The sequence below is a fragment of the Acipenser ruthenus genome, chromosome 7 (genome assembly GCF_902713425.1).
Source record: "Acipenser ruthenus chromosome 7, fAciRut3.2 maternal haplotype, whole genome shotgun sequence".
NCBI classification, from domain to species: domain Eukaryota; kingdom Metazoa; phylum Chordata; class Actinopteri; order Acipenseriformes; family Acipenseridae; genus Acipenser; species Acipenser ruthenus.
In genome coordinates, this window is record NC_081195.1 from 63,761,041 (window position 1) to 63,784,450 (window position 23,410).

General features: G+C 36.1%; 1 protein-coding gene across 2 annotated transcripts; it reads left to right on the forward strand.

Annotated features, from left to right (window-relative positions):
* Positions 1 to 2,969: 2,969 nt before the first annotated feature.
* On the forward strand, positions 2,970 to 15,359 carry LOC117414722 (shaker-related potassium channel tsha2-like). Of its 2 annotated transcripts, XM_059027568.1 has the most exons (4): positions 2,970 to 3,171; positions 3,566 to 7,735; positions 9,008 to 9,095; positions 14,485 to 15,359. In XM_059027568.1, the coding sequence occupies exon 2, from the start codon at positions 3,930 to 3,932 to the stop codon at positions 5,349 to 5,351; it is 1,422 nt and encodes a 473-aa protein (XP_058883551.1). In that variant the 5' UTR covers positions 2,970 to 3,171; positions 3,566 to 3,929; the 3' UTR covers positions 5,352 to 7,735; positions 9,008 to 9,095; positions 14,485 to 15,359. The 2 variants fall into 2 exon arrangements, with proteins under 2 accessions (XP_058883551.1, XP_058883550.1); XM_059027567.1 differs by lacking the exon at positions 9,008 to 9,095.
* The last annotated feature ends 8,051 nt before the right edge of the window (positions 15,360 to 23,410 follow it).

The window sequence follows — 23,410 nt, forward strand, 5'->3', positions numbered from 1 at the left end:
ATTGTGCCTATAGTATTGTAAATTCCGATGTGTGAAACTGGCACTGTATGCCACTTAAAAAAGAAACATCAGTACAGCAGGACAGAAACAGGGATGTAAACAATCATACTGTACCCACTTGCTTTTCCTTACTGGAAGAAACCTGTCACTAGATGGGATTTACAATTGGACAAGATACCAGTTAATTCAGTAACAAAATACTTCTAAAATATTCAGGTATAACCTGATTTGGGGGATTTGGGGAATGGGTTTGGAGGAAAGTTCAGTGGATAACAAGGGGCTGTATTCCTGAAACGTTCTTAAGAAAAAAATAATTCTTAAATCCAACCTTTTTCTTAACTTTGGACTTAAGAAAAAAGTTAAGAACTGCTATTCTCCAAGAAAATCCTTAGGAATTTTCTTAACTTTTTTCTTATCTTTTTTCTTAAGAGAAAACTTTTAAAAAAATCTCAATTATTTTCTTAAAAATTGTCTTAACTTAAACTAAACCCTTGTCTTAAAATAAGCAGCTCTTGGGAATTATACAGAAGAAATACATAATAAATTGCTCCGATGAAACTAACAGAATCCTGCGTTCACGTTAATGTTTATGCAAACGAAGATTGATTTGTGTAGTTTATTTATTTATTTTAGTAATACGCTGTAATACGTATACGGGTATAAATGAATAAATACATACATATATTACATACATAAATTCAGTTTGCCTTAGGCCTATATTACTCAGGATTTTACTTGAGTTTTCTCAAGACAATATTTAAGAAGTTCTTAAGAAGAAATTTAGGAAGATTGTAAGAAAAATGAAAGAATTAAACTTAAGAATAATCTTAGGAAGATCTTAACTATTTTCTTATGAACTTTCTAAAGTTGTGTCCTAAGAAGACTTTCAAGAATATGGCCCCTGGCTCTGAAATGGAGCTCAGCTCAGAAAACTGGCAAGCTCAGATCAGGCACCAGGCCAACCCTAGTATTGTCAGCTTTTAATTGATCATAAAGCTTAAACAGCCCAAATGGTATTTATAGTTTTTATATTTTCCCGCCCACCCACTGCCCCCTAAAAAAACACTTTCTGTCCATGTGACGTCATATAATTAGCGTTAACAGAAACAGCAACGGTTGACGGCGACAGTTCATGGTGTTATTTTTCGTTGCAACACAAAAAAACATAATAATGTCAAAATCAACTTTAAACTAACAACCAAATACAGTACTTCTATGCATAACTACTTGCAGCTGCATTTCAAGGCCAACTTTACAAAGGTCAAATATTTTTTATTTCATCTGTGTGTTAAGTTTTGGAAATGTGGAACTATGGAACCAAAATGGAGAACATAACTGATAAAAAAAATTTAAAAATAAAGCTGTTAAGTAGGGTTCCTTTTACCATGACCTCTTTGGAATTGAGATGTGTTTGCCTCAAGGTTACTCCTGGTCAGAAAATGATGAAATGTACATTTTAAAACGACAATTCCAAGGACATGCGCAAGACCTGATGATGCTGTTCAACATTCTGACAACGACATACTCAGTACTATTGAGGGGTTGCAGTCACGTGACCCCAGTGCCATACTGGCGGGATAAACATCAATGGCGGCAAATACAAATTACATTGATTCCACAACACACTAATAACGAACACACTTGTCACCTCCAAAATAAGGAGTTAATAAGATACAACGAGCAATGTCAAATTATTGGTATATGTGACCCTTACTGTGCACCTCAGGTGCTTTTACAGCAATAAAAGCAAAAAACATAAAACATACTGGCATTGAGTAATACATAACATTATTAAGTAATACTGCCCTCCTGTCGGGATCAGCAGGAATCCTGTAGGAGGATAATCCATATTCTGTCCTCTTCTTCTGTTGGTGCACCCAGCAGCACAGCATGAATCAGGCATTGTTTTGTACCGCGCTTAAATTATATAGACAGTGCTTTTTGCCTGCCATCTGAAGTATAGTATTTAACCAACACATTTGCGTGGTGACGCATAGGTTAGCACAACCTTATTATATACTGGCAATCTTATACACGGGTCACAAGACCACAGTGTATAGTAAGTAGTGTAAAACCCCAAAGTTTAAAGGGACATTATCGTTCACCATGTATAATAATAATAATAATAATAATAATAATAATAATAATAATAATAATAATAATAATAATAATAATAATAATAATAATACAGTGCGCTGCAATGGTAGAGGTAGTCAATCACAAAGGTCAAAAGGGTATTGTCTAGGCTTGTTTATATTATATTCACTGTGTGTGTGTGTTCGCGTGTGTGGGTGTGTTTTTCAATATGTACATATAACAGTAACATGTCCAGTATTAAGATGTTCAGAACTGGTCATTGTGTTCAGAACTTTTAGAAAACGTTGTGCACAGACGCAGTCAGAAGTCAGTAAATCAGTCATATACAATATTTTAAGGGAACCTAATTATTAATGAAACAACTTGCTGATTGTGCTCAATTGTGTTACAGAACCTGCAAGTCAAGAGAAAAGATAACATTTAGACCGTGACAACCCAAAACTTAAACATATCCTATTTTATATCTACAAGGATGTAGGCTATGCATTTGTTTTATTGCAGCAGTAAAACATCCATTCTCCCATAAGATTTAGTTTGGCTGCACTGGTGTTTTTTTAACCTGTTATCACATGTTGGAACTAAAGCAATGCTGTGCTGAAGAACATGTAAAGCAAACATGATTAAACGAGTTGACTGCTTTCCAGCTAAAATACTACCCGTATATCCCTAAATAATAACAGTTCTGCTTTACAGAACTTTGTATCCTCTTGCGTAACGAGTCCATTTTTTCTGTAGCTTACACTTAAGTAATCTGTACATACAAAAAAAAAAAAAAAAAAAAAAGCAATCTGGCACAAGAGAGCTAGAGCTTCTAAAATAAGTGGATTGTAAATATTCTCATGGCTAGATATAACAGTTTGCAGTTTAAGCAGACCGCAGACTTAGCCATCAGCGAAGCCCCCGTGCTTCCCTTGGAAACTGTCCTGTTTATTTTCTGATTATAAGGTCGCCCATTTCTGAATTTTCTTTTGCGTTTCTTGTGCGAGGACTAGCGCAATAATTGGAAACGGAGAGTGTGCAACACGTTGAAATTAAAACACATTGTGGAATGCACGAAATGAATTAAAATAAAAGGTAAGGAATGTTGTTCCTGCACTGTGTTTGGGGGAATGAGGGGTTCAGAATAAACAGGCATTTGAAAAAAAGGCGTACACATATGCAACGAAACATACTTATGAATGAATTCCCATTCATCATATACATAGAATCTGCAATAAAACGAACGCTGCAAGGATTTTTTTTAGACTGTCAGTTTTAACCTTGAACCAGAGAAACAGATACCCAAGTATGTGTATACAAATTAAATGTTTAATTTTTAATTTAACCCATTGCCCCCAAAACAATGGAAATACAGAGGTCGATATAAAGGACTATAATTAAAGGGTGGAATTGATATTATACTTGATATGTTTTGATTATTCTCAGCATGATATTAAGCGGCAGGGGTTTATGTATTTTTTTTTTTCAGTGAGAGCGTATCCACGTCACAGCGCTTGGGGAGGGCAGTGAGACTTAAAATGCTGTGAATGTGACAGTCGCGAGTCCAGTCTACCAAAGTGAGGAAGGTGATGTGATGAACCGGGTTTAACCGTTCAAAGAAATGTGAAAAAAAAATAAAAAATAAAAAAAAAAAACGTAAAAAATAAGATAACAAAAACATCTGCCAACAGGCTGGTGGAAGACAGGAAAGACATGGCTTTTTATTCTACAAGTGACTGAATACATCTGTACCAAGCATCTGGGTTAACGGATACCGTCTGAAAGAGGGAGTGCGAGATAAAGGAGGAATAATAATTATTAAGAGAAACTTTACCCGTGGGGGGAATAAAAGGATGACAGTGGTGCCTGGTGAGAAAGTGGACGAGACGGTGTCACTGACAGCCCACGATGCCTATGATTTGGAGCAAGTGGATCAGGATTGCTGCGAGAGGGTGGTCATCAACGTCTCCGGCTTACGCTTTGAGACCCAGCTCAAGACCCTTGCGCAGTTCCCCAAAACCTTGCTGGGGGATCCTAGGAAAAGAATGCGCTTCTTCGATCCCTTGCGGAACGAATACTTCTTCGACAGGAATCGTCCCTGCTTCGATGCAATCCTTTATTATTACCAGTCTGGCGGGAGACTGAAGCGACCGGTCAATGTACCTGTCGACATTTTTATGGAGGAAATCAAATTTTACGAGTTAGGGGACGAGGTGATTAAGAATTTCAAGGAGGATGAAGGTTTTATAAAAGAAGAAGAGCGCCCATTACCCGACAACGAATACCAACGCCAGATCTGGCTGCTCTTTGAGTATCCAGATAGCTCGGGACCTGCTCGGGGCATTGCCATCGTATCTGTGCTGGTTATTTTGATATCTATTGTCATATTCTGTTTGGAGACACTGCCAGAGTTCAGAGAAGAAAACAGACACACTGAAAGCCACTTTGCCACCAACGGGACCCACCATATTAAGCCCAATCCGTTCACTGACCCGTTCTTCATCGTGGAGACACTTTGCATTATCTGGTTTTCCTTTGAGCTCATGGTGAGGTTCTGTGCCTCCCCGAGCAAGCCGGCTTTCTTTAAAAACATCATGAACATGATCGACCTAGTTGCCATCATTCCTTATTTCATCACCCTGGGCACCGAGCTGGCTGAGCACCAGGGAAACGGACAACAAGCCATGTCCTTGGCGATCTTAAGAGTCATTCGTCTGGTCAGAGTCTTTAGGATTTTCAAGCTCTCCAGACACTCTAAGGGGCTCCAGATCCTAGGAAAGACGCTCCAGGCGAGCATGAGAGAGCTGGGGCTGCTGATATTCTTTCTGTTCATTGGTGTTATTCTGTTTTCCAGCGCTGTCTATTTCGCAGAAACAGACGACCCATCCTCAGTGTTTACCAGCATCCCAGAGGCGTTCTGGTGGGCGGTGGTATCCATGACCACTGTGGGTTATGGTGACATGTATCCTGTTACAATTGGTGGCAAAATTGTAGGTTCCTTGTGTGCCATTGCAGGTGTGCTGACAATTGCGCTGCCGGTGCCAGTGATCGTCTCAAATTTTAACTACTTCTATCACAGGGAGACCGAGCATGAGGATCAATTCCAGTACACACATGTAACGTGCGGGCAGCAGCAGCCCTCTGAACTCAAAAACAGTAACAGCCAACCTTCTATTAGCAAATCAGATTACATGGAAGAAACCGATTTAGATGCATTCAAATATACCAACTGTACCCCCCAAAAGCGATACACAGGGAAGCTAACTGATGTATGAACCGAAACGAAAATGGACAACGTGAAAAACAACGTACATTTTTCATTCAGCACTTTTGCTTAAATAATAAACAAACTATTATGTAGAGTATTCCTAATGCGCAGAAGCGAGGAATACTCTGACATTTGGAAGCCTATGCATGGTTTGTGAACCGTATTGTTATTTTATTATTATTATTTTTAAATATAATTATTATTGCTTTCCACAAGCTGTCTTCCACTTTTATACATCCGTCGTCAACAACTTGCTTTTAAAACATTAAAAATAAATAACATGCAAACTGGGATTTCATGCATATGCCCTTTATCCCCGTCTTTATCGCACTTTATTACAAAAAAAAAATGTGATCAAAGCGCTCATGCCAAATGAATTCATAAAGATAAGGAAACCATTTCATTTGCACAACGCCAGAAGCGTTGTCTGGGATGGAACACTGAGAGACACCGACGCTTTAGGTTATGTGTGAGAATGAAGGCTGAGGATGGAGCTCAAATCCTAACATAAATTGTTAATAAATTGAACAGGCGGAATATTTGACAATGGACAGCACAATCTAAGTTAAACGGCAGCAAGGTCATTCTATGTGGCGGAGACGACCTGCCTTGTGTTTTCTCATGTGGTCACGTATTTTCCATGAGAGTCACTCTAAAAGCATCACTCACACCGTTAATTACAAGGAATTAACTGAGTTAGACGGATTCTTGCCACGATGCTATGGCTTTTTCTAGTTGAAACACACCATTGCTTTTGTGCGAGTGTATTTGAAAAGGCAACTGGCATACGGGACGTGACTACTAGACAGAAAGCCAACAAGCCACTCATCGCATCTCTGTTAAAAAACTGTCCACCACAATCCTTATGTACGTATATTTTGCTGCCAGCATTGATCAACAGCCCTTTTAATCCTGACTGTCCCTTCTTTTCTTCCAGTCAACCGAGCGTTTTTGTACTGCAGCGATAATTCAGCTTTTTAAAACGTTGTTTAAAATAATGAAAAGTATATTTGATTTGCACATAATATACAATTATGTTTAGATCAGAAGACATGGATTTAATTTTTGCGCTCGCCCTCTCCGCACCAACATGCTCATTATCTGAAAGTGCCTGTTAAGATAAGAACGTCGGGGAGTACGTAAAATATATTTTCGTTATTTTTTTTTAATTATAATTATTATTAATGACAAATTATTTTATCATGTAAGTAGCCAGTGTTTACCATGTTGGAAATGAAAAAGACTACTCTAAAACAGTATCTTAGTGCGCCACTGTGTGGTAGAATGAGAATCAAACAAGCGTCTTTCGAGATCCGGGTTTCTATAGCAACCTTCCAGCCGGTTCTTCATACAGAACAATACCTCTTGACATTGGTAACAGACAAAACCAGATATTCATTATGGTGTTCACTTTAACGAGAAAGAACTAAATAAATACAAATCAATAAAGACCGATGTTATCTTCCCAGTTACTGTAATTAAATGCATCTTTACGGCCTGTGCAAATGTACAAGGGCATTTAGCAGTCAACCCTTAAAATGTTGTCATCTTAAACCAACTATATGACGTTCTGTGTGCTACCAAATGCCATACGGCACTGACTGCCATGACTTTGGGAATCAATTGCAAACATTTTCTCATGTTTCGCAAAAACGTAATACCAATGGCTCTTGTACGGGAATAACGATTTTATACAGGAGCTGTTATTTTAAAAATCCATTAAGTTCTTCATGGCTAAAATAGTTTAAGCAAAGACAACATAGTAGTCTGTTGGTATTGGTTGCAGCAGATACAGTAGCTATCAAGTGGATTGCAAGCAAATTACCATCTTTCTTTTCTAAAATCAAAACGTGATACTTTTATGTGAACCTTGATGCAATAATGAGGATGCTGGAGGGGATATCGATCTTGACCTTCGTAAAAAAAACAACAAAATAAAAAACACTACACGTTCAACAAGGAAATATATCAATACCCAAAAGGCCAAAGCAAAATATACAGCAACATTCACATGCCTCTCTGTAATTAGCTACTGAAACGAAATCCTTTAATTCTAGAAAGGCAGAAAAATCACATGTGGTTGTTAAAAGTGAAAGGTGGTGATTCTTTAATATGAGGGAAAGAGTCATTGGAAACAATGACGTGATTCTGATGCTGTGCAGCTCTAAATACGATCGCGCGCTGGCAGGAGGAAGTAAAGAAACAAGCGTTCCGCATTTGCTATGAATAAAAGCTGCGCTCGTGCTAGTCAAGATCTGGTCCTGCAAGTTACAGCAAGACGTGGAATCGCACCAGCTGAAAGGGACTTTGCAACGACGTGTCTTCCTGTGAAATGGAATAGAAACGACGGTGCATTGGCAAACGAGGACGTTTGGTTGACGATAAAAGGAGGTAAGCATTATAAAACGTTTTTTTTTTATTTTTTTTATCGATAACATGGCAAAAAGATTTACATAATTTTGGTGATGGTATTTAACAGCATACACATCAATGTTTACCAGTGTTTTCATACTAGTCACATGGTTGATGGACAATCAACAGTGGTCTGTGGTACAGGTTAGAATCAGCACCTCCAGATTGTGTCAACCATCTACAGTCAGCACTCACATATCACACCCTTTACAATTTTGACTTCAGTGACGGTTAAGAGTATGACTCATATCTGATTATTTCATTTTGGCCTGTTCCAACCCTTGCCAGTTTTTTCAGGGAACACAAAAATATACAAATGTCAAAAATACATAGCTGAAAGGACTGTGTTTTAAAATATGTAGGTTTCCATTTATGTACTATACTATATTTTCAACAGAAGTATTTTAATTCAGAATGATATGATTCTGAAAATAGCACTTGCCAAAAGAGACGACTGTGGACACGTGGACTGTAATACAGTACATACTTTTAAATCCCGTACATATTGTAGCAGTATGTAAAATTCCCCATTAACGACCCAACAGCAAAATAAAATCAAAATGTTACCCATGCACAGAACTGCATACAGCATAAAAGGCTACACATTTAAAAAAACAAAAACAAAAAACAACAACATCAGTTTCCAGAATTAAAACAGTATCTAAAGTCAGTATTCAAAATTGCAGAATATAGTGCTGGATAAGGCTCTAATGTCCCGAATGTCATGTTTTTATATTCCTGTCAAAATCATCATTTATAGGCCTATAGATAAATTTGAACTGTTGGGACAACCAAACCTTTTTTCCAGATATTATACCATATCATGCTGTAATAATTTTTCACCTGCAAAATACATTATAAAGCATCAGACAGGAGTCAACATGTTTTATAGACTGATACTTGTATCTCTTGTTGGACTGCAGACTTGACATTTAATAGTTACAAATCTTCAAATGGATCAAATAGATGTATTACTTTTTGACAGGACCAATCATTTATTGAAGCCCTTTAAACCTCCACCTAACATGTATCATTTTACCAAAGAAATGGGCCTATTACTGTGGATGGGAATATAGAACTGTTTCCAATGTAGGCAACATAATGACCTGGTGTGAAAAATGTGGGATCCTATTCTCTAAAAACTTAATGAGTTTGTTCTAATTAACTATATTGATTTACAGGAAACATGTCTATTGGCTTTTTTAATTGAAAGAAAGTTAATAATGCCAAACTTTATTGCATTTTTTACAGAAATGCCTTTTAGTCCACAACTTTAAACACCAGCTGCTGATTTCACCACATGCACCCTATAGTAAGGCAAAGCAAGGTAAAGCGAGAGGTAAGGGAAGGGAAAATGCGTGCCAATCACAGTTTTTTAGGGCAGCAGTGTGGAGTAGTGGTTAGGGCTCTGGACTCTTGACCGGAGGGTTGTGGGTTCAATCCCTGGTGGGTGACACTGCTGCTGTACCCTTGAGCAAGGTACTTTACCTAGATTGCTCCAGTAAAAACCCAACTGTATAAATGGGTAATTGTATGTAAAAATAATGTGATATCTTGTAACAATTGTAAGTCGCCCTGGATAAGGGCATCTGCTAAGAAATAAATAATAAAAAAAAATAATTTTAAATCACCAAGCATAAGAAATGTAGACCATAACTTTAAAATCACATATAATGTAACATTTCAAGCAGACAAACATAACCTGGGGGCATAAGTTACCATTTTACAGACTCGTTCACCCAGAAAATGATTAGTTATATTTACAGTCTGTGCCTGACCTCGAAAATGTTTGGTTCACCATTTCTTCTGATTTCATGTCACCTAAGTTGTTTCTTACCGATACTCGTTTTGTAACAAACCAGAAAAAAATAAGATTAAAATGAAACAGTTTTGTTTATGTGTTCAGAGCAAGGAAGTCCCACAACACCACCTAGTGTAATACATTATATATATATATATATATATATATATATGCATTTAGCATTTTGTTACAGAAGAATATGGTTCTCTTTTAAAACATTCAAGGATATTTTATGTATTACTGTTCTTCATTCACGTAATCAAAACTGGCTTGAATAAAAGTCATTTTAGGTGAGCCCTGGTGTAAATATGCAACAATGGCATGTGTTGGAAAATTAAATACCGTATTCCTTCTAATTTAAGACACGGTTTTTAAACCAATTTTTCTTCTCAAAAATGGCCTTCAAGTATAGATGCATGTATTAAAATTACCAACAGACGTCGTGACTGCCCGAGTACACAAACAGGAACGTGACTGACTGCCTGAGAAAAGACGAACAGAACATTACGGCCCGATCTCGAATCATCCATGACATACAGGCAGCCATTTTCACAAAGAAGCGTCATTAGCTTCCTGAGGCATTCAAAGAGAAACTTTTCCAATTTCAGCGTTTCATTATCAGGCTCTGTTCTAACAAACAGTACCAGCATGGACAGATCTGAAATGCTGATCAGACATATTTTTCGACATGCCAAGCACAAAAATGGATAAAAACACGTAAGCTTCGTCTTAAATTCGAGGGCATCTTGGTATGGTATGGTATGGTAATAAACAAGCACTTTTGCAGCACCAGACACCAGGTTAAAGCTCAACTTTGTATATATAATTCCACATCTAAGGAAAGTGACACACTTTAAGCTATTACTAAATTACTGTTAAATGATATAAATTGTTTATTAATGTCACAGTCATATGTACTTTATGTGGACGTTATTTCTTTGCATTTCCTTTTTTAAAAAAATGCTGAGATATGGGTAAAAGTAGAAAAAAATGTATATCCACTTTTGTCTGATGGATTAAAAGAAAGATTAAGGTGAAAATACAGGAGCAAACAAGTGAAAGTCAGTCTGTGACAGGCAAGGGCATCAGAGAGGATCAATGATCTATTATTGTCATCTAGGAAACCCTCTAGAAAACCGAAGCGGAGAGATGCTTACAGATAAGCTAAATGTATTCATTTTATTTTCCTATAAACTCATCAGGCAGTGTTGAACAAATAAATTAAGAAATGCTTGATGTCAGTACTATAGTTAATCAGACTATAAAAATTAAGTTCACAGACAGGAAAAAAATAAATATATAAAATATCTACTTTACAGCGGTGCCCTGGCTAGCCAGCAAACCACCCATATGCATCAAACAAGACATCCAATTATTACACCATGAGCCTCAGATTATTACAACTAACAAAATACGAATACAACAGAGTTTTAAAAAAGAGGTTAGTTTGAAGGGTTCTGGAAGAGTTCCAAAAAATGGGGCACCTAAATGGTGTGTGTGTGTGTGCGTACGTGCGTGCGTGGTTTTAAGTTAGCTAAATACAGTGCATCATTTCACAAAACTTACCTGTATTCTCTTATTGATTTGCATGCTTTCAGCCAGTAGTTTGGCAGCAAAGACACTGCTAAAGTGAAATGACCGAGGAAGTACAGGTGTAACATATTTATTGGCAGTAAGGCATAGGACATAAGAAATTTCTTTAAACTGATGTAGTACCAGATACCGTGTTTTAAAATTAATATACATGGTTGCTGTAACCATGTGCTTTAAAACTTGCACATTTCAGACCAGTGTCGGCATTAGGATTTATTGGGCTCTGGTGCAAGACTGTGAAGTGGACCCCCCCTCTCTCCCCCCCCCCCCCCTCCCCTGCCAAAAAATGGCACAGCGCAACCAAAGATAGCCTTTTGAAAATAAATACATCAGCAGCAAAATCTGAATCGGTCAAAAACATATTCTTTTTTTTTATTTTCAAACAAAACATATTCTAACATTATTTTAAAATGACTGAACAAGATCAATCAGGTACCTTCAAAATAAATTGGGTTAAACAATTTATTAAGAATTCAGCTTCAATTTGATTCTTATAATTCTTATATTTCTTATACTTATAATCTTGGTGGTTTAAACTTTCTATTGTTAAGTAATTACAATATCAGTACAGTTCCCATCAAATCATCCAACTTTCATAAACAAATGCTTCTTTCTTGGTCTCTAATTTACAAACATAATTTTTCCCCACACAAGTATTTAGTTTGGAATAATAAAGATATTTGCTATAAAAACAGATCAATTTTTTCCCCAATAGGTTTAACAATGGCATCATATTAGTTACTCAATCTTCTTAATTATACAGAATTCTTATCCACTTTCAATCTACCTATTACAACTAAGGAATTTGCAATTATTTTCGACGCGATTCCTAGAGGAGTAATCACTTTACTGAAGGATGATTTGAAAGCTTTATCTTGTCCTTTACCTTTCCTAGACCCTTCCGAAACTTTTATTGGAAAATATTGTTTATTGAATAATACTAAAAATAATAATAAATGTGTACAATCTCTTTTTCAAAACAATCTAGTATCCATTCCTTATACTGTGCTTATTGAGATGGGTTTATTGAGGGTATAAACTGGAGAAAAACTTGGATTTTGCCCAACAAATACTTGTTAACCAATAAGATTAAAGAAATATCATATCAAATTATACATAAATGCTATCCTGTTAAGAACAATTTGAAAAAAACATGACATTTCTCTTAATTGCTTATTTTGTAATGACTCCACTGAAACAATGTTGCACTTATTTTGGAATTGTAGACACTCCAGAATGTTTTGGAAGGATCTGGTTGCTTTTATCAGCAATAATATTAAAAAAGAAAAAAACTTTAAAATACATATTGGTAATGTACTGTTTGGTTTCACCAGTTATAATACTATTGAAAGTAACGAATTTTACATAATATACTTTATTAGTTTAATGGCTAAATTTCATATTCACAAATGTAAATTTTCTAATCAGAAACCTTTTTTTTTACTTTTTATAAAATAAATGGAGCTGTACATTAAAGTTATTAAAATTTCTCATAACAAAAAAGCTTTGAAAACATTGAATTGATGTAACTTGTTTAATAAGTTCTTGTAATTGTTTAGAGCCCACCCCCTGGCTCCCATTATATTTTGTATGTATTTTATATAGTACTATTCTGTATATTATTTTTCTTTTTTGTATATTTTGTTCTCATTGCATAAAAATTAATAAAAATAAAAAAAGTATATTCAGTCTCACGAAATCACATCTCCAAACAGAGCAATCACATGACTTTAACACTGACCTATTGCCAGCACGTCCCGTCTCCAGATAAACAATCTGTCAGCTGTGATTTGCGGATTTGAGTTTTGAATGACGCTCCACCAATACTACCTTGCTACGGTTTCTTTTTCTAATCGCAGTAGATTTGACGGCACCTCTATATTTTTTACGTCTAGTCATTGAAGTGTGCTCAGAAAAATAAATAAATAATTGACTTGGTGCTGGGCCCCCCCAAAGGCTATGCCCGGGTGCAGTTGCTCCCCATACACCCCCCCATCCCCCCCTCCCACTACGGCCATGTTTCAGACCAATGTAGATAATGGAAGCGCTGAACAGGCGACATTTATGGCAATATTTTGCTAGCTACAATCAAGTTAATAACCTATTTATTTATATTGGTGACACTCCCAGCATAATTAATGGAATCAACTTTTAAAACATAATAGCCTTTAATCTATTAATGACTCATTTAGTCATGTTTAGTTGGTTTTATCCCATGCTTGTCTTATACAAATCCTATATGATTTTCATAATAAAGTGTGTGCCAAAAAAAATAAAGACTCTGGCTGGAATTACAAAACCATACCACTTGATGGCATTGTTTGCTAAGTTAGAATCCATATTGCAAAGAGGTTACATTTTCATGTTTACTAAGATATGGCCTCTGCGGAGGCTATAAAACCGATCCCATACTGGTGCAGCAAAGAATAAATTAGATCTGTAGTCTTTAACTCTGCACCACCTCCAAAGAACCCCAGATTGTGTTACACAATTTGTCCACTGATGGCTCTGTGTGCTTCTCAAAAATGAATGTGGTTGTAAGTAATGTAAATGAATAGGAAATAAAATGGAAATGCATATAATTGTGTAATTCTTAATAGCAGTGTCATTGCTCATCTCATTGCCTTGATGTTATGACCAGCTCTGATTGTGTTATGACAGCCAGCTAATAGTTGTCTCCTTGTGGAATATTTTCACACATACACACACACTTGCTGAAAACGTATTATTAAGGCAGTCAGCTAACCTGAATTATACATCCTCTGTGAGATTTCAGAAATTCTCCACACTAAGGCTCTGAACCTCCCCCTTTTGATTTTTTTTCATTGCAGTAAATGGGCGTCACCATCCGGGTGCCAGTAACTAAACTGTCCAATCCTTTGACAGAAGCCTATCCCACTCCGTTTTTATTTTTATAAGGAAAATGACAAACTCCAATACAATTATACATCATGGTTGCTGCAGATTTGTGATACACTGTTGTGAAATCAATGGGGTCAAGAGCAAAAGAAAATATCAGTGGTGCATGCTTTTTGATGTGTCAGTATATAGAAACAAAAAAAGCAATTGTTTCTTGGGGATCAGATTTTTGCACATATGTTTGGATGTCAATGTATTTGCCTGAAATAGCAGTAGATACTGCTGAGGCTTTCACGTAGAAGGGTTATGCAGGTTTTCTGTCCTTGTTGCAGAAGGCTCTGCATTATTGCAGTGTTGTCATGTAATGGGGCAGGCACTCTCTGCTTGCAGTAACTGCAGCACTAAGTGGTGGTGTTTTAAGTGCTTCACTGTTCAAGCATCATTTCAGAGCATTGTGTTTTTTTTTGGCTTTCAGGATACAGAAGCACAGAGATGGCCTCCCACGCCCCTACCCCCACTCTCCCTAAAAAAAAGGGAAAAAAGAAAAAAACCCACAAAAAACAGACTATTTTCACCAGCAAGACAATAGACAACAGACTTAGATAGTTCTTCAGACATCTTTATTTGTTACATGAACCAGTTTGAAAACGCATCAAGCAATGACCCCCCTCCTTCTGTGAGGTTCAAAAGCACAAAGCAAAGATTCTGTACAAGGGGGAAATGAAGACCAGACAGCTCTGTAACTTGGTACTCCAGCTTATTGTGTGAATAACTTACATTCTGAATTACTGTATGGACAAAGAGCACTAATGATCCCAAGAAAGCTGCATTTCATGAAAACTGGTGTATGGTTAAGTAATTCTAATGATTATGTAAAATTCAAAACTATATTGTAAAATGCGATATGTGAAATGCATAAAGTATTATTATTATTATTATTATTATTATTATTATTATTATTATTATTATTATTATTATTATTCTTTTAAAAGTTAACTGCCAACACCATCCATCTACTTTGCCATCTTCAGTATATACTGTACCGGTCATAAACAGTCCAACAGGAAAAAAAAAGAACATTTTTTGCAAAACACTTTCTTATTTTTCTCAATGTCAGCATATTGAAGATGGCAAAGTGATGGATGGTGTTGGCACTGGTCATTCACTGCAGTTTAACTTCGAAACAAAAGATTGTTGATGATTAGACGTGACAAATAACTGCACCATACTGAAAGTGTGCATCAATGGATCAAGCCAACTTGAACCACATATGTTTTGGTAAAAGTAGTTCCCATTCTTCCAAATTTTCATAGCATTTTTTATTTTTTTATTTTTTTACTTTTGGATTGTACTGTGTTTATATATATATATATATATATATATATATATATATATATATATATATATATATATATATATATATATAGTTTTATATGCAATATCAAAATGTCTGATTTCTAAGATAACTACAGTATTCTTCTTGTATGTACTTACATTGCATATCATGTGGTATACCAAATCTTTTGCTGTATGCTTGTTGGAACAGGTAGAAATGGGTTTTTGTGTTCTGTGTAGACAGTTCAACCTTGTGGGAACAATTTACAATTCACTGCAGGAATTATTGTTATCTGTATGAACACTGTTTAACTAGTGAGGAAAAGGTGTTAAATCTCTCTATTTTTTAAAGTATCATAAGTATGTTTTATATATAAGGGATTGGTTATACTGGTGACATTTTTAAATGTTTAACATTTTGCTATGCCTCTGTTTATTTTGCGGTTTGACCTTTGGTTCAGTTTAGCGGGATTTACGCAGCATTACAAAGGGTACTGCTTATATCAAGAGCTTTTTGTGATTTTAAATTCTAGAACATTGTGGAGGAGTGACATACAATTCATTGCATTATTTTTATTTTATGTTTTTTTTTTTTTAATAGAATGCTGTATCACTGTAATTAAACGCATCTACCTCAGGGTTTGCATGTCCATTGTTGAAATGTTTCAATGCTTTATCATCAAGGAACAAAATGTATGTTAGTGTATGAGTGATTTTTGCGTCTTTTAAAGCAATAATGAATAAAGAATGTGGAAATGCAACAGAGGGACTAAAAATACAATTGGTGTGAAAGTTCTAAAAAATGCAACTGAATTGTATATGGAGTATACAGTACTTTATATTACAATATACTGTGCGGTGAGAAGCGTTTGCTATTTGTAATACATAGAAATAAGTTCAGATAAAAGAGAAGGAATGTGAGGAGCATACATCCCCTGCCACGGCTGATGATGAAATCATTGATGACTATGACATACATCAGCAGATGTTGAGAATTAGCAATAAAATATTGAATCACAATTCGATAAGCGATTTTTCCATATCAAACAAGGGAGTGTGACACACAGACGGATACGTGAACGTGCAGATAGACACGCCCACATATGCCCAGAATCAGACTTTTTCAATAACTTATGCTAAATAATAACTAGGATAAGCAGTTCTTTAGATATATGCAAACATGTAAGTGCGACATTCAGATGTACAGACAGACAACCCCCCTCTATTCCCAGAATCTGATACCTTTACAAATTCCTTTATTATATCCCACAAACCCCTGACACTACCCGCCAGTAAAATTATTTTGCATATTAGAGGTCATTGGTATTATCTGGCACAAGTTTCCTGTTTCCTATTATTTCGGCCTCCTAACCCTTTTGCTGTCTGTCTATCAGTACATTCATTGAAAATACAGTAAGGTTCTTTTTACGGGAATGACTCGCAGCCATTACTAAATACTGTTGTTGGTTTTTGGCAATTTCAAATGTTGAAGGTAAAAGAAAACATTCACAGCTGAAGAACTGAAAACACAAAACAAAAATCAAAACAAAGGCTGTCTGAAAAATATCACTCATACAATATCATACAGCTTTGTGATTTCACAACTTCCTTCCACTACCTGGAGAGCAACAAATGCTCATGCCGTCTTGCTATCATCTTGAATGATTGAATGAATTCAAGTAGACAAACATTTCTAGTTTGTCTACTTGATTCACTGTATAATATGGGCACCTTTTATCTCATAAGGATTTTACCTCCAGTATCACAAAACCCTCAGAACACATGGGTACTCAACATCTGGTGACGGATCCATTGAATCATTTAGGAACAGCAGCATTACAATGTGCCCTTCAAGATTCTCAGATTATGACATGCATATAGCATTGCAGATTTACCAACATTTTGTTTATTTCTGCGGTGCAATTTTAAATGAAATGTTAACGGGACAGTTACTATGAGCTTTCCATGAAACTAACATTAGTACTTAAGATATTATGTGTAGCGAGATGGAGCAATGGCTACCCCAGCATCACGAATCACTCCTCTGTATAAACCCTGGAGTGTGCCTTTCCCCTGTGTCTGTGTTGCATTGCAATCGGTGTTGCTTCCCTGTGGGTGGTGTCCCATCCTCACCATTATGTGATGAAAGCTGCAGTTCATACTTCATACTCACCTTACTCCTGTCTGTATTCAGTCATAGCCCTGCCTAGTGAATTTATGCTAGGCAGTCCTGCTGGTCATTATTGTCTTCTGAGAGATTGTACTGTGACATTGTGCAAGCCTCTCCAGGAGTTTCTTCTCTACTCTTGAATAGCAGGCTGCACCATATTGTAAGCATCACAAAAAAGGCAGTTATCTAAAAGCTGGCAAAAGGCCCAGCATAAGTGTATTTACAAAACCCAGCAAATATTCACATAACTGCAGTGATGTGTGTTTTATGTACAGTTTTAGCTGCTTGTGCGTAAAGGAATGTAAATATATCTTTCTTGCTTATCTGTGTATATTTCTTACAATACACAGGTGGCAGCAACTGTAGGTAGACAGAACGTTAGAGATTAGCAGATGTGTTCTTAACTGTCTCTGCATTCTGATGAACAGAATGTTTCATATACTTCTGTGGCGTCTATAATTTCCCATTACCGATCTTTAGTGTATGCTGATAAATACACCCTATATTCACTCTATAAATAAATGATGAAAACAACCTCTATGTTTCCCCTATAAGTTATTAATGAAATGCAATGCCAAAACATAACCCTTGAAATATCACACACAAACAGAAACACTAGCCAGTTTTGGTATCACCACCAATTGCAGGCTTTCAATATAATTCATATTTGACAATTTTCTAGTCATAAACCATTCCTTGAACAGAATTACAAAACAACCAGGTTACTAATTAAGTTAATTATCTATATATGTTGTTCAATTATTGTACCGGGATATACTGTTGAGGTGAAAGACATCCTGTTTCCAAGGGGGTCCTGGATGGTAGAAAGCAAACAAAATTTAAGTACCATGATTAGTGTACATATTTGGGTAATTGCTGTTAATGTATTTGGAAGTTTAAAAAAAAAAAAAAACATGTTCCTATTCGCTAGAAATATCAAACGTGATTTACAGACATTCATTTATATAAAAAAAAAAATTAAGAAGTTAATCAAGAAAATGAAACCCTGAAGTAGAGGAAGCCTCACTGCCACGAGTTTTAAGTGTTACTGTGAATTGATGTCTGAAATAAATAAAACATTCTAAAAGTGCTTCTGTTCTTTGACTTTATAAAGTAAATTGACGTTGTGCCAGTTTGAGTTTTTCTCCTAGTATGTGTAATACAGTTCTATATTAAATATTTATTTTCACGTGATTAAAAACACAAGAATATTTGTCTTCATTTTGACAGAATATTCGAATGTGAAAAATCCAGTTGACCCAACACTAAATACAAAACAGAGAATGCTGACAGCATCAAATACTGTGCTCTCTTCATACCAGCACTTACTGTACTCATTTTTTCACTTTTCAGTAATTCAATACAATGGTTAATTTTTGACAGTACATTTCACATTGACTATACTTCAATATTTCATGATAATGGATAGCAGAATTACAAAGCAGCTGTGTATTGGATTGCAGGCTGGTGCTACTGAAAGTGTTCCACAAGAGGATCAGCACTGGAGGAACAAAATCAATACAAAAAACCAAGCCCACCTTCCTCCAATGTTAAAAGCAGCACCTATTACTAAATATAAATCACACTGAAATGTCAAACTGGTAAAAACCCATTAATGTCTCCCACTGTTCTTTATCTAGGCGTACTTAACAGCAGCTTGGTTCCAGGTGGAGAACAGTGTGAAACATTGTATCGTTGGGCAAAACCAGACAATCCCCATATGAACAACTGTATCTCTAATAAGCCGGGTAAGACTATGCAAATCTAACTTGTAACAAACAGGTTGAGAGAGGTATTGTTGTAACTGCATCTCCTGGGACAATACCTCCACAACACTTTCATAACATTTCTTTGACTTGTGTACCTGGTAATTATAAGGTTGGTTGGAAACTCTACATGTGTTTGTGTGTGATTTGAAGGATACCAAGCATTAATATCATGTCAAGATATTGTTTACTTTAACGGTATGTTTCATATCAGATATCCCCCTTTCATGGCAGTCTTGACCCCCACCCCACCCCACCCCACCCATGAAAGTCTGGAGCCGCCCCAGAGTATGTGTTGCTTACCCCTGTGATTTATTTTGTTTTAAAATGTCATCTCAATGATGGAACTCTTTCTCAATGTAAATGGTGTCCTAATTAAGCAGTTAGTGTAAAAGGATAAAAAGTGCCATGTCTCAGTGTCACCAGCAGGGGGACTAAATCATTTGGGCAACTATTGCTGGAATATTGGAAAACAAACAATATTGTTAACTACGGCCAGGTGGGAACGGCATTTAAAAAATTAAGTCTTCTAACGTATTTTTACACGGATCTATGGAGTGGCCCACATGCATTCGAACACATATATCTATTTTATTGAAAGGGACTGAACAGACACTGCGCAAATAAACAGCATGTACTTCTGAGCAGATCAGTCGTCAGATCATGAAGTGGCCCCTTAAGCCGCTAAATATACCCAGCTAGGAACCGTGTGTGTACAGCATCTCTAGAGAACCACTTATCCACTTGTGATGAAATGTATTACAGTACCTCGGGAGTTCCTTCTTTATTAAAATATCAATGTGAATGACACTCAATGTGGAGGCTGTAAGTCAAGAATACCAACTTCTTAATGTTGCCAAATGCTCTGGTATTTACAGAACATGTATTATACTAACATGTCTAACGTGTCATCAATAGCCGTATTACATCATCATGCAGCATTACAGAACATGAAATTAGCAGTCGGGAGATGGGAGAAGAAAAAAAAAATCAAATAACAAAACAATGTATTTTTTTTTATTTTTATTTATTTTTATATATATACATTAGCCTAGTATGTGTATTAATAGATATTGGTAATACGTTAAAACGTGTTGGCAATATTATAACGTATCAAAATAATTACATCACGATGCTTACAATGTGTATCTGACCTTGAGGGGGATTCCCCGGGCCTTAACTACCGCGACTGGCAGTGAAGGGACGTAACAAACGCGTAACCATTCTCTGCGTTGCTATTTTTAGAAAGCTCCCTTGTCTCATGGGGAACTGAAGTCTATTTTTGCAAAGACATTGCTGTAGGCCAAACCATGTACGAAAAAGAAAAGGGTAACGCACGTGGCTGAGATTATTCATTTCTATTATATTAGTTTTAAAAAACTAAGCATCAAAGACAGGTTCAAACACCCAAGGTCGAACCTAGAGAGAGAGAGAGTGTGTGTGTGTATGATTAATTATTTGGTGAATACATGTAATAGCAACCCCCGCCCCTGTAAAACTGCTGTTCCTTTTTTATTCTTCCCCTTTTCTTCTTATTTTAGTAAAACCCAACCATCCATCCAGAGCATATACGTGATCGGAATCTGCAATGGTTTTCACGTGTATCTTGTAGCTAAGAATATTTGGCTTTCGGATATACATACAGTGTAGAAACTATTTATTATGTAAGTTAGCTAAAATGGCTGTGCATTCGATGTTCATTTGATATTCAGATGTATCATGTATTAGTTAGTAGCACAAAACGCAATGCAGAACTAGAAAAATAACAAGAATTGAAGCTTACTGAGTCCCACTTAAAAAACAGGAAAAGTATATATATATATATATATATATATATATATATATATATATATATATATATATATATATAATCTTCTTAAAGTACAGTAGCTTATACAGGCAACTTAAAGCTGCAGCGTCCCCAAAATCACGCTCATTTTAAACTATACAAGATCTTGGTGTCCGTTTCATTACATTGTTGTACAGCTTCAAACTAGCATGTTGACAGGCCTATTTGTTTACATTACCCAAATGTAATTTGTAGAGGCACAGGCTCACCCCCTCTTGAAATACATCCCCGATGATGAATTAAAATACAAATCGATCAACAGAAATGTATAATGTTCTAAAACCCTATTACGGAGGGAGATAAAAGCATGCTTACTCATTGAGCCAAATACTGTCCAACACAGAATACATCTTCTATTGAAACCATTTGATATATACATGGGATAAAGTAACAACCTTCTGATGTGTGTAAAATGAAATCTTGAAACCATATAGGACACTACAATCTTTGAATGACAGAATGATGGTGAATGTGTTTATTTAATCAGTTCATTCTGGTATTATTTGAATGTCTGTTCCCCTGGTTTGTAATTTAAATACATTTTAAATACACTTGGACATGTTTTTTTTTTTTTTAATAAAGGGACGGGCTGATGATAAATATGGTGCTGTAACCTCTGCACTGCCTGATCATTTTATTAGGACCTCTGCCTAATATCTATTTGAGACACTGTTTGTCATGATCACAGCCTTGACACAATGCGGCATATACCACAAGGTGCTGGGTGGTGTATTGTGGGATGTCAATCCATTAATATTTCAAGCTATTGGTGTACAGAGGTAGCCATATGATCAGGATGACAAATGCATTGTTCAAGTTCATCCCAAACATGCTCAACTGAATTGAGATCCGGGGATTGTAGTCTTGCTTCTCAAACCATTCACGCACAATTCTGGAATGGTGGATGGGTGCATTATCATGCTGAAAGTAGCCATCGCCATCAGAGTACATGTGCAGCATTGTTAGGTGGACTTGAGCCGCAATGATGCATAAGTGTAATGCGGCAGATTTACAGTGCTGCAGTGATCACATGGCACATCACATGACCAGCCTAATGTGCATCTCTAATTCAGGGCAATGCCAAATTCTAATAGTGTCCAGGCAGCATACCCTCTTTACTGTTTATTTTTTTTTATTTTATTTTTTTTTTTTTTTTATACCTATTATTGGGCCAACATTACGAGTTGAAAACACAAGCTTCCAGGACTGCATAGATCCCTTTGTCAGGTGAAAAGAAATAGTGCAGGTTTGTTTGTGTTTTGGAAAGCTCTAATTGTACATAGTTGGGTAAATGGAGGCATTATGTTCTACACAGTACTTAAAGTGTAAAAAAAAAAAATACATATAATAAGATAAGAAAAGAGTTGGATTGAGGGCAAGACAAAAAATAAACAGAATTTAGTGAAAATAAATGAGTATATTAAATACATACAAAAATAAAGGTTGCAATACACAATATATTGTAGTAATGTTTCCATTATACTACATATAGTTTACTGCAGTAAATTATACAGTACATTTTTGAAGGGTATAATATATTGTATTTTTTTTTTTTTCTAAAAGCTTTGAGTTCCAGCTTCTGTATCCTTTTGTTCGAGCGTTTTTAAATTAGCCCTTCAATATTGTAAACCAGCATGATAGAGCAGATATGCTATTGAAGTTCTTCAAATATGTTCTGAGCTGGACAGCATTCCCTTTGTCATTCTTCTAAAGTGGAGATGAAAACATGAAAGTGACACTCTCTGTCCAGCAAAGAAAAACCGGAGACTGTCAAGAAGTGATGAGCTGGCTTTAAGTGGGGAGAAGATATCGTGTCTGTAGCTAACACTTTATTTAAGGAATGAAAACAAAGCAAACATGTTACTGACATTTGACATATGTATGTACAACTGCCTCAAATACACCCCTGTCATCAAAGGGCACAGAGGGATAAACTATGGAGGGATGTACAGTAGTAGTCACCAATTAATTATATCTCAGTCTGAGGTCTACAAAGTATGTTCTGTTTGTTAAAATAGGGACTTGGAACTGTGCCTGTATTCTACTGGACTGTGGAATACAATAGGATACCATGCAATTCTATGGTTTGGGTCAACACATTAATTTCCAAATTGGTATACTTTTCTTAATAAAAAAAATGTTGAACTCCATTTAACTGTTAAACATACTGTAAATTGTTTATTGTTACATAAAGTGAACACCCCATTGGATAGGACTGCAGAAGTCCCATGGAATGGCCATAAGGGCACACAATAGTCTGTTGCGTTCAGTGATCTCCCCA

Bases quoted from the DNA above. Each gene is read 5' to 3' on its own strand.
- LOC117414722 (XM_059027568.1), top strand. From the start codon at position 3,930: ATGACAGTGGTGCCTGGTGAGAAAGTGGACGAGACGGTGTCACTGACA.